This window comes from Apus apus, chromosome 6 (assembly GCF_020740795.1).
Source record: "Apus apus isolate bApuApu2 chromosome 6, bApuApu2.pri.cur, whole genome shotgun sequence".
Lineage (NCBI taxonomy): Eukaryota > Metazoa > Chordata > Aves > Apodiformes > Apodidae > Apus > Apus apus.
Window position 1 is genome coordinate 5,535,330 of NC_067287.1, and position 16,332 is coordinate 5,551,661.

The 16,332-nt window shown below is 36.8% G+C and overlaps 1 protein-coding gene across 1 annotated transcript in view; it reads left to right on the top strand.

Moving 5' to 3' along the window:
• LRP1B (LDL receptor related protein 1B) overlaps window positions 1-16,332 on the top strand; it is a 398,334-nt gene that overhangs the window by 219,613 nt on the left and 162,389 nt on the right. Inside the window, exons 28-30 of the mRNA XM_051623744.1 lie at window positions 3,195-3,369; window positions 3,674-3,768; window positions 9,348-9,497. Of these exons, the coding sequence (XP_051479704.1) occupies window positions 3,195-3,369; window positions 3,674-3,768; window positions 9,348-9,497 (420 nt within the window). The remainder of the gene's footprint in view (window positions 1-3,194; window positions 3,370-3,673; window positions 3,769-9,347; window positions 9,498-16,332) is intronic.

A 16,332-nucleotide genomic window follows, 5' to 3' on the forward strand; every position in this document is an offset into this window, starting at 1 on the left:
ATCTAGTTCCAATGCCTCTGCATGGACAGGGACACCTCCCACTAGACCAGGTTGCTCAAAACCCCGTTTAACCTGGCCTTGAACACTACCAGTGATGGGGCTTCCACAACTTCCCTGGGCAACCTGTGCCAGTGTCTCGCCACCCTCACACTAAGAATTTCTTCATAATGCCTAAGCTAGATCTTCCCTCCTCCAGTTTTAATCCATTATCTCTTGTCCTTTCACTACAAGCCCTTGTAAAAAGCCCATCCCCAGCTTCCCTTCATGCCCCCTTCAGGCGTTGGAAGGCTGCTGTGAGGTCTCCCCAGAGCCTTCTCTTCTCTAGGCTGAACAACCCCAACTCTCAGCCTCTCATAGAAGAGGTGCTCCAGTCCTTGGATCATCTTCCTGGCCCTTCTCTGGACTTTCCCCAGGAGCTCCGTGTCCTTCTTATGTTGGGGGCTCCAGAACTGGCCACAGTACTCCAGGTGGGATCTCACGAGACCTGAGTAAAGGGGCAGAATCACCTCCCTGGCCCTGCTGGTCATGCTTCTTTTGATGTAGCCCAGGACTTGGTTGGCTTTCAGGGCTACAAGGGCACATTGCCAGCTCATGTTGAGCTTCTCATCCACCATCACCCCCAAGTCCTTCTTCTCCGGACTGTTTTCAGTCCATTCCCCACCCAGCCTGTATTTGTGCTTGGGCTTGCTCCAACCCAGGTGCAGAACCTTGTGCTTGGCCTTGTTGAACTTCATGGAGTTTGCATGAGCCCACTTCTTAAGCCTGTCAAGGTCCCTCTGGACAGCATCCCTTCCCTCCAGCGTGTCAACCTCACCACACAGTTTGGTGTGATCAGCAAACTTCCTAAGGGTGCACTCAGTGCCACTCTCCATGTTGCTGACAAAGATGTTAAACAGCTCTGGTCGCAGTACCAACAGATCAGGTCTATTATTTTCAGAAGAAAGAAGAAAATACTTCTCCAGTTGATTATTTAGGGACTTCAGAAAATTAATTAAAGCTCTGCCCCTGGTGTCACTTTAAAATAAATTTGTTCTGTGTTAACATATTTGAGGGAAGTTGTTGGCAATATCCCCACTTGCCTATTGATTGATGAATTTATTGATTTTTGAGGGGGGTATTTTTATTTTTCCCCTGCTGTCTCAGGGACAATTTTCTTAACAATCGGTGATGTTTTTCAGTGCCAGCCATGAGAACAAGGCTGAGTACCTTTTAGAGCTCTTCTTTGCATCATGAATTGAGGTGGCTGAAAGGGAAAGTCTTGTTATTATTTTTTTTCAATGGTAGTAGAATAAAATAACTGTTTACTTAGTAAAATATATAGTGAGAAATCACAGAACTTGTCAAGAAACTTAATGAATCTGAAAAAAAAAGGTACTATGTGTGTGTGTTTCTATTTATTAGCATTCTTTCATACTCTTTATTATGATAGTTTCTGTGATGGACGTTTTCTGGGGATTTTTTTGTGCTGGATGTAACCTATTATATATAAAACTTGCAAAATTACAATGTTCTGGCACACCAAAACATCTTAAAACTACTCATTATGTGTAAATTATCTCATTTGCTTACAGTTATATTTTTGTACTTCTTATAAGAACATAAGAAGCTTTGTTAGCACACACTAGTGGGCTTCTCATTGGATGAAGTTATGCCAATGTCACAAAAATGCCAAAGTCAGTCTTTAATCTTTTTAAGAGTATTAAATGCTTGTTTTCTAGTTCTTCCAACCAAAAAAAAACACCACAAAAAAAACCAACCCAAAAAGCAGGGATCAGTTTAAAGTAGGTCAAGGCTATGTATTCAGTGTCCTTTGTTGCATTCTCTAGAGTTGGCAAACTTCCTGGTGCCCAGTCACTGTTTAAACTTTTGCATATGCAAGCCAGTCCACAGCCACATCACATCCCTGTTAGTTTGTCAATGACAGTAATTCTGTCAGTGGGAGTAAGCACATGAAGTTGAAAAAGAGTGTACGAACTATGAACTACAGTGAAGTCTTTGAATCACCTTTGGCCTCTTTACTCATCTACAAAGTTGGAGGAAAATATGAACTATTGCTATGCCAAGGCAGTGCAGCGTGTTGGTATCTAGACTTTCAGCAGCATTTAAGGCAGATACTAACATATATTAACATTTTTTAAATCAATATCTTGCTATGGAAGACCATCACATACAAAAGACCTTTGTGAAGGTACCAGATTAGTCACATCTTACTCATGTTTTGCTACCTCAGGTACTGTCAGGAGTGTGGATTAACCTGACTCGAATCCCACGTAGCTCACTCCCCTCAGTGGGATGTGAATAAGAAGAGTAAAAATGGGAAAACCTGTGGGTTGAGATAAAGGAATATAGGAAATAATAATAGGAATTAGGAAAGCAAAAGCTTTGTAGGAAAAGCAAAAGCTGCATGCACCAGTGAAGCAAAAGAAAGGATTCTATCAGTCCTTCCCATTGCCTGACAGATGTTCTGCCATTTCTCAGAAAGCAGGGGAGTAAGTTGGAGACTTCAAAGTCTCCCAAGAGAAAACCAAAAAACTTCTTCAGTGATGTAGCTACTTACATGTTATAAAACTGTGTCATAGACTAATGATTTTAATTCAGATATTCTGTACTTCCTGGTGCTAAAAAGAAAGGAAGTAGGCTTTTAAACTTAAGCATAGTTTCATTTTAGAAAGCCGCTTAATTTTCTATATATAAAGTATAACTCACAACTAAAGAAATATTAACCTTCCTGTTATGCAATGAGTCATGTTTATGTTTCTTAAAAGATGATTGTTGAACTTCCTGGTGGAGGCTAACTCATTCTCCATCATCAGCTTCTAAAAAAAAAAAAACCCACAACAAACCAACCACAGTTTTTAATAGTGCACTGAGTAATAAATGCATTCAAGTTCAAAAATACATTTTAAAAATTCAGTATCTGACTATTGCTTTTTAAAAAGAGGTTTTATGCTAATCTTTGAAGAAGTACTTACTGAGGATTTCTCAAGTCTTCAGTGCAATTTCCATGTCCTTATTGCAAGTATTGCAGGCACAAGAATAAAAATTACAATTAATTGTTTGCAAATATTTATCTGTATAGCATATTGCACAATATTATTAACAAACTGTAGAAGAAACTGGTATTTTTTTGTTCTCCAAAGCTGAGAATAATTTAGAAAGAAATTGAAAAGAACAACTGCTTTCATTTTTTGCAGATATTCAGAGTATCAGAGGTCTTGCAGTGGATTGGATATCACGTAATTTATATTGGATTAGCTCAGAATTTGATGAAACACAAATTAACGTGGCCCATTTGGATGGTTCCTTGAAAACTTCAATCATACATGGAATTGATAAACCCCAGTGTCTTGCAGTTCACCCAGTAAAAGGGTAAGATTATCTGTAGTTTTAAAAAATAAACAATGGTAAAGCTAATCAGAAGAATTCTTCTTTGTTCACATTTTGAGTTTGTTCATTCTGCTTTTTCTCAAGTTTAAAGTAACTGCATGTGTTCGAAAGGTTTTGCTGAGAGTTGGGATGCTGCTTCCCTACCAAACCTAACTGTTGATTTAATCACATAATCCTTAGTTGTATATTTTGCCTGCTTCTAAACTTGGGAATGTTTCACTACTGATGTATTAAAAATACTGTGTGCAGAAAGAAACGTTAAAAATATGTTTATTTTCTTCCTCAGCAAACTCTACTGGACAGATGGTAACACCATTAACATGGCAAACATGGATGGCAGCAACAGCAAAATACTCTTTCAGAATCAAAAAGATCCTGTTGGTAAATACTTTTTTTCCTGTTTCTTTTTTATTTGACAGTGTTTTATTATGAACATTATCTAGAAATGCTGTATGAGTACACCAATGTGTTTTTCAAATACAGTGACAAGAGCAGGCAAAAAGACTTGAAAAACACTGATGCACTTTTGTATTTCACAATTTAATATATTTTGGGCCTGTTATAATTGAAATCTACTCTAGCCAGTAAAGTATATATTTATTAACTCACAGGATTACAGTAGCTGTGTAGACTGAAGGTGAAGAAGAAACCATCTGTATCTCGCAATCTGTAGATTATGGCTAAAAAAAAATGCAGAGAGCAGGATTTTAATAAAGTATAGATATATGTGAGGATGATGCCTTGTCTGGAAATGCAGAATCCCAGCTGCATCATCAAGAGATAATTTGGCTCTTAACTTTTCACATATAGAAAAGAGCAACCATTGAAGACATTTAATAATGACTTAACTTCAGGTCTAGTATCTGAGAATAATTATAGTTGATGATAAATTGTGGCACTTTCTGGAAAAAAATATATATCCCTTTATATATAGGGTTTATTTACTTTAAGTCCAGGTCTCTCTATTTTTTTTTAATTTTTATTTATTTTCATTTTGAGGGAAGTAAAGTGGTAATGTCAATTGCTGTTGCCTTATTATGGCCTGTCAGTAAAGTGATTGCATTTTAAAGTATTTAAAGGTTTTCATAACTGAATGCATTAAGCAAGCAGAAGAAAAAAATATTTAAATAGTTCAATATTTCCATAAATGTGATATCAGAGCATCATGACATGCATTTTAGACCCTAAATTCGAAGGATTTTATAGAAATCATTTGGTAACTGTTTTATTGTTAATTTGATTTTCAGTCTGCTTGAAGAGTCACTTACTATTTATCTGGAGAAAAAACAGTTGTAAACCCACTGATTTTAACATGAATGCATGAATGAATTAATTAATATTAAGAAGCAAGACTGTGCAGCTCTTTGCACTGAATATCCTGTGATCATAGGTCCTAAATTGCAGTCCTAAGGTTTCTGTCATTGAGTTTGTTCTGAGTAGCAGTAAAACCATTGAACCCAACAGAGGGTAGAACAGTAAGTTCTCCTTTGTTTATTTTCTTTTCATCAGTACTGTCAAAGGCTCCATGAGCAAATCCATGTGGGTTTTGGGATCTTTTTCTTCACGGACATGTACAGTCTCACTGGTATGAGATGGACAATTCATGCCATTCAATATTCCTGTGTAGGAGTGAGGATTGTGAAATAAGGTTCTTTTACTTCACCACAGAGCTGGAAATGAGACAATTTATTTTCTTTCTGAAGGATTGGATTAATTTTTAACACCTTAGAGATCTGCTAAGAGTTATTTGCATAGGGTAGAATCCAGCTTGAAGGTGCTAATTGCATAATAATGAGATCTACTGCATAATGAGGAGACCTTAGAGATTTAATTGTTTTTTCCCTTCTTCTCTGTCTGAAAACATGCAAAGTGATCAATGTTGTATATGCTGAATATGTAAAGAGTGTAGATACATAATATCTACTTGTTTGGGGTTTTTTTGTGAAGAAATAACGTTTAATGAATGTGTTGGGCAAAAACAACTTTAAAGATGTGATGGATCCTCTGAGTATTTTACTGTAATTCAGTCCCTTTCTAGGCTGTGATCTAGTTTCTGAGTAGAGCAATGGTTCATGTGACTTCATTAGCTCTTTCTCCTTTGCTTGTTATGCCATAGTGGAGGAGGAGGGGTGATTTAAAGAGGTCCCTCCCAACCAAAATAATTGTGTGATCTGCCATCTATATTTAAAGCACTGGTTAACAAAGTTTTGAAACTTGAGTTGTTGATTTAGGGAGGGGGGAAGGGGGAAAAATTAGTAAACTGCCTGTCTCCCCAAAGTGAGAACACTGACCTACATTAAGTTCTGAACACCAAAAGACATTGAAAACACTGACAAACTGTAGAAAAATGTAAAGAAAACAGTACTACTTAATTCCACAAAAGAAAAAAAAAATAGCAATACCTGAAGAGAAGATTTGGTCTCCTGAAATCCTCAGCCATTTTGATACCAGTGGGCGGTCCTTTAAGAACCCAGCTTGCTGAAGTTCACGTATTTTTGTTTTTATTTTCACCTGTCATCTAGTCTGTATGTGTTTCTGATGTGCAATGTAGCAGCAAGCAGCACACTCCTAGGGTAGATCAAGTCTTTCCTAGATTCCATCCAACTGCCATCCAGGAAGCTAGGATTAGAAGAAGTTGCTTTAAGACCACCGTGAAAAAAAAAAATGATACTATACTTCTCGGAGAAAAATTTTAATCTGTTATTCACTTTTTAAAAAATACACCTATATTTTAACTAATATATACAATTTGAAAGATACCTTTCACAATATGGATGGCCAAGCCCAAAGACTTTTGATAAACAGAGTTAAATGCAGCTGGTGTCCTGTCACAAGTGGTGTCCCCTGGGGCCCAGTATTGGGCCCAGTTATGTTCAATATTTTTATCAGTGATCTGGATGAGGGGATTGAGGGCAAGTTGCAGACAACACTAAATTGAGCAGGAGTGTTGATTTGCTCAAGAGTAGGAAGGCACTGCAGAGAGATCTAGACAGGTTAGATCAATGGGCTGAGGTTTAACAAGACCAAGTGCTGAGTCCTGCATTTTGGTCACAATAACCCCAAGCAACGCTACAGGCTTGGGAAAGAGTGGCTGGAAAGCAGCCCAGTGGAAAAGGATCTGGGAGTACTGGTGAATGGCCAGCTGAACATGAGCCAGCAGTGTGTCCAGGTAGCCATGAAGCCCAATGGTATCCTGGCCTGCATCAAAATCAGTGTGTCCAGCAGGAGTTAGGGAAGTGATCGTTCCACTGATGAGGCCACAGCTTGAGAGCTTGAGTACTGTGTTCAATTCTGGGCACCACAGTAGACGAAAGACATTGAGGTCTTGGAGCATGTCCAGAGAAGAGCAAAAAGGCTGGTGAGGGGTTTGCAGGGCACGTCATACAAGGAGTGGCTGAGGGAGCTGGGGTTGTTTAGTGTGAAGAAGAGAAGACTCAGGGGACATCTTATTGCTCTCTACAGCTACCAGAAGGGAGGTTGTAGAGAGGCCGGTGTTGATCTCTTCTCCCAAGTAACTAGCAATAGGATGAGAGGAAATGGGTTTTGGTTGTGCCAGTGGAGGTTTAGATTGGATATTAGGAAAAAATTCTTCACTGAAAGAGTAGTGAACCATTGGAACGGGCTGCCCAGGGAGGTGGTGGAGTACAATCCCTGGAAGTGCTCAAAAAGCCTTTATATGTGGCACTTGCGGATATAGATTTATCGTTGTGGTAATTGGATTATGGTTGGACTCGATGATCTTGAAGGTGTCTTCCAACCTTAATGATTCTAACATTTTTTATAAATTTATTTATTTATTTATTTATTTATTGGGGAAGAGGATGTGATCTCTGTAATTGCTTTTCTGACTTTGCATTTTAATTGTGGAAAACTCTCAACCTACCAGGGCCTGGCCTGCAGTTTGTCCATTCTGCATCATCATAACCTGTGAGGAGGAACTGGAGATGGCTTTGGTTTATAAGTTATACCAATGAGATCTATGTGCAGGAAGGATGTGTGTCAGAGCAGGTCACAGTTCTTTCAGTGTATTTCCTTTTGCCCCCTTTACTCAAAACAGATCTATGAGCTGACCCTGATATGAAGAATAGCAGTTCTCTTGTAGCTGGTCATTCTGGGCTCACTGAAGCACTCAGAGAGTTGGATCCTTTGTCTTCAGTGGATGGGTCTGTCTTTTCCTTTCAGTTTTCTGAAGACCAAATTGTCCAGTATTAATATGAGACGCGTATTTCCTCGTAGTTGGTTACTGACCAGTGCTTTCCATTCAGTGTTCCAGTGGGCACACAGTGTTGCTATCTAGTAGTTGCTTACACAGTCAGCAAATATTTCTTTTCTACAATCCACATGTTCGGGTTAACTTGGGCAACTGCGACATAAGCCACTCACCCACATTAGAATGTATGTGATGCTTATGGCTAGTAAGTCACATATTTTTATTAGTAAAAACTAGATAATTCCCCAAAAAATCTAAATAACATGTTCTGCCTGCAATAGAATCATGAAGATTGGTATTAGGTGGACTTCCTACTTTAGGAAGGAAAAATGTGGTAGACTTGGTAGGAGATAGGAATGCTATTTCTGTCAGTTGCTGTTGTGTAACTGGAATACCCATGTGTAGAAACACCAGTTTAATATCTGAAGAAGTAGCAAGATAACATTGTAATTGCTGTGTAGATTCTGTTCACCACAACCCCGTGAATAGATCTGAGTGAAATGGGGGAGCAGCTGGCTGGTAGCAGTCAGGAGTTACAGGGAATAGCAAACACCATCCATCTCACAGGAAGGACACCTTTATCCTTAGGTATTGCCTGCATTGCCTTTGTAACCCATAGCAGGGTTCACTGATATTCCCAGGAAGTTTCCTTTGCTAGGACTAAGTACTGGATGTTTGGGCTTTTAGCAGTGCTTGTTGCACGTGCAGAAAAACCCGTATGTGCAGAGAGATGCTGCAAGATCAACCTCACCTGAAGCAACTACTCAGTGTCCTTACCCTCTCTCAAGCTTGGTAGTTGCTTTTCTTCTGGGTGATACGCTTCCAGGGAAGGAAGAAATATCAGTAACTGCAAAGGAACTGGAAAGCTGTTTTTAAAAAGCTTAGAAAGCAGACACCTTTTGGACAACTGTGTCAAACGTGTTTAAAGAAGTAGTGGCATGATGCCAGCTGTAAGTATGGCAGCACATGCCACTGCATTCTCCTTCCAGGCTTTTGAAAATAGATCCGAGTTTCCACAGAGAAGCAATTTACAGGATGGAAAAAGAGTGCTGTACAATATCAAGGGGTTAACCTATGGAGTGAAACAGAGTATTTTTTGGCAATTTGCTGCTGGATCCCCTAACATGAGTTCTGGGAAAAGTCTAGTACTGAAGCAAATTATTATGGCATGTATTATGACCGTGCCAAGTGTATTTCACTGTGGGAAATCTCCTGCTACAATTACTTGGACATTTTTAAAGGGTTATAATAGTTGGAAATACATTATCTGTTAGTTCTTTGCTCTTACTTCCATTAAAGTACTTGCTTGCTTTGTTTAGTAGGTTATTTTGCAAGTATTTTTATTTCTATTGTAGTCATTATTTTAGAATATGAATTATGGCTTCTGGTTGCATTTACTAGTAGTTAATGACCTCACTTTGCACCTCAGTTCATTCAAGTAATTGTTCATTGCCAGATAATGCTTTTTCACCAGTCAGTCACTGATAGATTTCTGTAGGTGTCGGGTGAAATAAAAGGCAGAAAGCTTTTACAAAGTGATTTATTTTTTTTTTCCACTAGCAGTGGCCAAGTTTTTTTGGTTTTCTCAATTGTGTTTTTGAAAGATTGAGTGAATGAGTAGATAGATAAAATAATTTTGTGTGTGTATATATATATATTTCTTAAATAAAGTTTTAGTATGAAAACAACTTAACACTAGATGTATATTACCTCTTCAAGCCACAGTTAAAGTTGTACACTTTAATTACAGGTTTATCGATAGATTATGGGGAGAACAAGCTTTACTGGATCAGTTCAGGAAATGGAACCATAAATAGATGTGACTTGGATGGTGGCAAACTTGAAATAATAGAGTCAATGAAAGAAGACTTAACAAAAGCCACAGCTTTAACCATTATGGGTAAGTCCAGCAGTAATCACTGAGTTGTTAATTGATTGGAAGCTAATTAATAATGACAGATCAAAACCTTGGAGAAGCTACTGTTTTCAGGTAAATTCACTCATTGACTGGTGAGACTGTGAAAAATATTTTTATATTTCATTGGACAGACAGTTTGCAATCTGTATTAAAGTATGTGTTTCTATATATGCAGTCATGCATATATACACACAGGATGAAGGTAACAACCTGAAGGCTTAGGTTTACTGTAGTTAAATACTTGTAAATCCTGTTGTAAGGAGATGTGTTATGCTTTTTATTACAGAGAATTATCTAGGACTTGTTTCTTCTGCAGCTCACTTCTTTCTACTAAGTTCAAAATGGCCCTAGTTTGTTGGATTGGCTTACACTTTGTGATTACTTCTTTGAGTATGGACTGATGATTGGTGATAAGGATAAACTGATTATTTGGATTTTCAGATGCCTGCTGATATTCTGTGGTTTAAATTGGTTGTAGGAATAAAAAGCTGTTCTGTCTATTAAACTTTGCACATCAGAAATGTTCACTATATTTAAGGACATCTAAATTATTTATTATTTTTTTTTTAAATCAAAAGAGTAGCAGCATAAGGAAAAATTCCTAAAAAAGTTCAAGAAGTCTTTAAGTTGCAGATTGCTGAATATTATGAGAATATTGCTTCAAACTGATCGTTTCTCGTGCGTCTTCAGCTCTTGGCCTTTGCTGTGCTAGGGTGACAGTGTGTTAAGAAGTTCCGATCTGACTCAGAACTAGTGATTTATAGTATTCTAGAGATAACATTAGAGCTTTCTGCACTTTCTCCAAATGCGTTGCTCATCTCTGATTTGCTTCAATTAAAAATCTTTATATTTATTGTGGATGTTCCAAAACAAAAATCAGTTTATAAGTAGAATTCTGTTGGGATAGTTGACACATTAACTGCCAGAATATTTTTATAAAGCATTTTATTTGATTGATTACTTATATAATATATAGTTGGTGTGCTTGTGAAAGTTATGCTAAATAAACTCCGAAGACTTTGTGCAGATTGTGTAAATTAAGTCATTTGTAAGTCAGAATGGTTAAAAATGTTATACATATATTTGGGCAGGATTGCACTTTAAATGCTCTCAAAATCTGTTGCAGAGGGAATGCTTTTACATATGCACTCGTAAACAAAGGCAAGCTTTGTGTCAGTAGGAGCCATGAATGTTAATATAGAAAAGTTATCTTTGACTGTGACTGGAAATAGAATGAATAAATGACCTTTACTTTGGGGAGCTATTGGTAGTCTTCAATATGAGATGCTGTAAAGAGTATTTGTTCATCTATCACTGAGATGTCTGTATTCAGTCTTCATCTGTAATTCAGAGAAGGTCCAACAGTGATGATTCATCTGGAATATAGAATAGATTTTATTGCTGTCATTTAAAGAAGGCTGTTCCATGCTTATTTGCACAGGAGTAATTGAACCATACAGGTGTGGAGATGCAAAAATTTCTATTGCATAGTTTGTAAATGAATACATTTATATGTATATATCTCTAATATTCCTCATTTGAGAAGCTCTCTTTTTTATGGATGACTACAATTCTTCCTACTCAAAATTGCTAAACAAAACTTAAAATGTGTTTGGGTTTTCTGTTTGTTTTCTTTTTGGGCTTTTCCTGGTTTGAAGCCACAGTTGTGGTAAACTGCCCTATGACATTGCAGTGTGATTCTGTATAGAGACCTGTTAGAGAAAAGTAAAAATACTCTTTTATAAACAGTACTGCATGTGCTGATTGGAAAATGAGAAGTTTCTGTGTTCATTTCTTCTGTATGTTTTTATATTGTGGAACATTTGTAGCAACACAAATGCCTTTTGTTTACCTCAAGTGCTTATATCAGATTCTAACAGTCAGGATTTTGTGCATGTAAAACGGTCAGAACAGAAAATCCAATGCAATACGAAGCAAGTAAGAGATCTGTAATTGCTGAATGATTGTAGCTAATGACATGCAAATAGAGAAGGAGGAATAATTTGTGATAATGTACGGTTTAACATGATAGCATGTGAAAATGTAGTATTCCTATTGATCTGTTTGCCTATAAGTTTAACAGGAATTTTTAGCAGGTGAATTGCAGTAGCTACAATGTTTATTGCATCGGTTTTGGTCGATTTTGTAAATTTTCTTGACTGCTTTTATCTAAAAACAAAGTAAACACATAAAAACCAACTTGAAGTGAAATGTTTCTTCTCTGATTATATGCTAAGCTGCTTTCTTTTTACCATTTGAATTCATTAGTGACTGAAAAGAAAATAAATATGGTATTTGTACTCAAACTCCTGACTTTGTTTTGTGACATTTAGCTTCAGCTCAGGGCTACAGAATCCTGTAGGCTTCTACTGTTTTTGGCATTTTTCTGTCTTTTATTTTTCATGTCTTCCCAGGTAAAAGCAGTGTTTTGGACAGCTTATTTTTTTGGTTGTATTTCTATTTGAAGTGTATGATCACGTCGTGTTGCTCGGTTACGTTTTCACTGGAGCAGAAAGAGGAGTAGAGTATTTTGAGACTCCCTTTGTGCAGTAGTCTCACCGGGTCACACATGGGTCAGTTGCTGTTGAACATCAGAACCTTTACTGGTCTGAAGAACTCAAAAAAGGAAATGGTGGAGGGAATCTCAGTGGATTGAGGGAACAGGGTAATGTGATTTAAATAGCTCTGCTTCCCTTTCCCTCTGAAAGCATAGGAGGGGGGAGAAAGGATTACCAGAAAAATTTACTCTTGTGGTGATCTCTTACAACATCTCAGTCTCTTTCATTTCTAAAGATTTTCTTAGCTGTTTGTGACACATCTCCATACTAGCATCTTTTCCAGTCACCAGTCTCCCTGTCAGAAAGCACAAGCTCCCAGGGACACACAGATAATCCAGTAGTCTTGCACGAAGACCTTGTGTCTTCCGTTCTTTGCCTTGACAGCCTTTTGCACAGAAAATGGACAGATCTCTTGACAGTTTCCAGGGGTTTTTGCTGTAACTTGCAGTTTACATTTCAGAAGATTTTTCAGAACTAGAAAAAACTAATGACTGACAGCAGCTTGGCCTGAGGCTGACTTCTTTCTTGCTTTAGTAATTTCTGTGCTGTCCTGATCTCTGTTTTACCTTGATCTTTGATTCTGTTAATTTCAAAATCAGAAAACGGGTGAGAAGCAGTTAAATACTCCATGGTTATGTTATGTGATGTGAACTCAACAAATAACACTGGCAAAGTCGGGAAAGTGTTGGTTTGCTTTTTAATATAGCTGTGCTGTAGTTCAGAGCTTCATCAGGCAACGATGAATGCCACTCTTCTTTAGTACTGCTCCTCAGTCTCCTCATTGTGCTTCGTTGCTTTCAAACCCTGTATATCCATGTTCCAGTTTAGCCCTTACAAACTGTTTGGAAGTTGCCACTATGTTTCAAGTGTTGACCGTTATTTAGTCCTTTCCAGACTCTATTTAACATTTTCCTGCTATTATATTATTTAGTGGGAGCATGCAGAAGGTGATGGTAAGACGTGAAAAAATAATATTAGCAGACAAATTGTTGCCAAAGTGCTCTCAGCTTTGTCCTGAGTCTGAATCATAAACTGAGCATTGCTAGCAAACTATTGATTCGTTACTGTAAGTTTGTTGCTGAGAAGAAAAAGATACTGAAGGTTTCTGTCAGTTGTTTTTGGTGGAGGTATTTGATTGGATTTTGTATCGGGTCCTCGCAGAAATACAGCTTAAACAAAAATCACAAAATTCAGCTCATATCGCTACAAAACAGGAATATGATGCAGATTGTACAATGAGGATATAATTTGTTGTGCATTGGTGATTTTTTTTTAATTTTTTTTTTTAAGATACTTGTGCTGGAAATGTCAAAGGAAATATTCCATGATGCTAAGTAGTAGCCTTTTTCTAGTTATTGCTTAATAGTATAAAGTAGAATAATTTCATGTAGTGAGTAATGGTATGCATAGGTACTGTTTCTGCTGAAATTAATGTTAAAAAAAAACAAACAACAATACAAGAAAATCAGACATATATAATAGCTTTTCAATGGAAGTGCAGATATTAGCACAATATCTTGAACATAAACTGCATAAATTATAGTCATCAAGGTGTATTATCAAACAATCAAAATTGACAGTAACAATTACAGTATTTTCTTTTAGACAGAAAATGTGGGTTCACATTACCAAAATATCTTCATGCTGCCCTTTGTTTTCATCATGTGGGTATATATCTTAGTTGCTTGATTTTTGTTTTATCCTACATAAAGTTTCAAACATAACAACAGAATGCATTTCTAGCAGCTCAGGTGGTGGGAGATGTGAGTTTGCTGGATGTAATTGCAAAATGCAAGGGGCTGCTTAGATCAGGAAACTTCACATACACACACCTTAATTTTCCAAGTCATCAGTCTTCTAATTGCCATACCACCATTCATTACATTAGCACTAATATGTGAAATATATCTAGGCAATTTGCTTGGCTCTAAGTACCGTACATAGTTGTCTTCCATAAATACTCAAACCACCATTAATGAAAACTAATGACCCGTCAACATTTGCATTCAGAGTACTGCTTGAGATCTCCAAAGGACTGTCCACAATGCTAGTGTAGCAATTTTTGGCATTTGAAATTGCTGTTTCCCAACATGTTGCTGCACTTAATGCTAATTACTCAACAAAATGGATAAATACAAAAAATTTTAATGTATATTATAACCTAGCTTCAGCAACAAGATTGTAATTAGTAATCGAACAACTCTTCTTAGTATAATCAAGCAAATAGATAATTTAACTTCAGTTTGATATTTAAAGGTTTCAAATTTCTTCCCTAGTTTGTGAAAGCAAGTTGCATTTATGCTATAGTTAAGGGGTTTCGTAAAATCAACTAGTATATTTTTTTAAAAAAATGAATATAGAAATGAATTGATTCATCCTAATAATAAAAATCATAGGTGGGCTGTTTTCTTAGAGAATATATTAATAACACAGAGAGAAATAGTCCAAAATTCTCCTTAGAAAGTTGCTAAAAAAAATAGCTGTGTAAAATTTTGAGGAGTTTTTGGTATGAGATTATGTGGTGTTATATATCATTTTAAAACCTCTGTTCTTTAGCTCTTAGGGCATAACTAGCCAGCTGTGACAAGTTCAGGGGTTTTGACAGGTAGCCATAAGAGGTTTAACCTCAAGATGTACTTCAGCATTCGTGGGATGCTTTTTGGGTTTGTTTTTAGTTTGATTATTTTTATTTTTATTTTTTTTTTATGTTCGAGGTTGCTTTTGGTATGTTTAGGATTTCTTCATTACAATTCCTGAAATGTCAGGGTTTGCATGAGCTTCACTTTACTTAAAATTTCAGGCCATCTTTCTTATTTAACTCCCTGTACTGTATCCATGTCTCTTCTTAAAACTTTCAGTGCACCTCATAATGCCTCTGCAAAAGAAGAAAAAAAAATACTAGTTCAGTTAGATTTTGTAAGTTACATTTTTAAGTAAATGTTTATCCAGTTGTCGTGTTACCAAGGATGGAAGAAAAAAGATAAAAGAATCATCATGAAGCATATTTTCAGTATTCTCTTGTCATTTGTCCCTTTCAACAGTACAGGTGGCACAGGAGGCTACTCAACCCCTGTACTTCAAGTACCTTGAAGTCAGGTATTTCAAGGGCTAGTAATGAGTTTATGATGTGGTTATTTCTGTGTCTTGTGTCCTGAAGGGAGGGAAAGGAACTCTGTGGTCTGACATGTCTGACATCATTGATGGAAGTGGTTTAGATCCTGTTTATTCAATATGAAAGCAGCAGTAGTCATTTAGTAGATCAGTAAGCAAAAGAGGCACATGATGGAACATTCATTTGGTGATGCAGAAAGGCTTTGACTCTATACTCATACTAGAAAGGAGAAAGGAAACTTATTTATGGTGTAGGAAAGGAAACCATTTGTGGTTCAATTATTGATAATTTAACTTCTTGATTAAGCACATACCATGTTTTAATTTCTCTGCAAAACAATTTGCAGAGTTGGTTATTTGGGGGTTTTGATTGTTTCCTTTCCCTAAAAAGCCAGGAAGTCAGGGAATTGCAGTTTTGGGGCACTCATGAAACCATAGGCATACATGAGGTTTTGCATAAAATACTAAAGAAATGCCTGAAAGAGTCTGATGACTTCTTGGAGGTAAATGATGCAAAACACCAAAACTATGTGTTTTGCTTCCTTCCTATACTCCAGTCTTACACAAATCCAGCCATTACATTTTTTTTTTTAATGCATAAGAGTAAGTTCTAGTGTACTACACACAAGACAGCAGCTATTACCAAAATTATTACTTTGCCATTCTGATTCATGGTTAAATAGAGGATTTGAAGATTGAAATAACTTCTTCACATACAATCATTTAATCAGGAAACCTTTTAGGATGTATCTATAATTCCTTATCGAGTCATAATCTCACAGGAAAAAAAAAACACAAAAGGACTGATTCCCATTATTTGCTTTATGGACTATATAATTAGTCACTTCTATATTCTTATCTCTCATGTCTGTTAATTGTAATATACACCATCAAAACTGAGCACAGAAATTTTTTGTTCTAAGAATTGTCTGACAAAAGAATCATCAGATGCAAGCTGCTGGTAATTTACCAGGTGGATACCCCAGGAGGATCTTTTCACTCAGTCCATTCTAGCACCTTTGGATGCTTACAATGATAGATTTCCCTTAAATTTTACACAAGCTTCACTGGAGAGTTCTATTTGTGTCTCCAAGTCTTCATATTCAGAGTACTTCCATTCTGTAGACTGTTGTCTCATCATATACCTG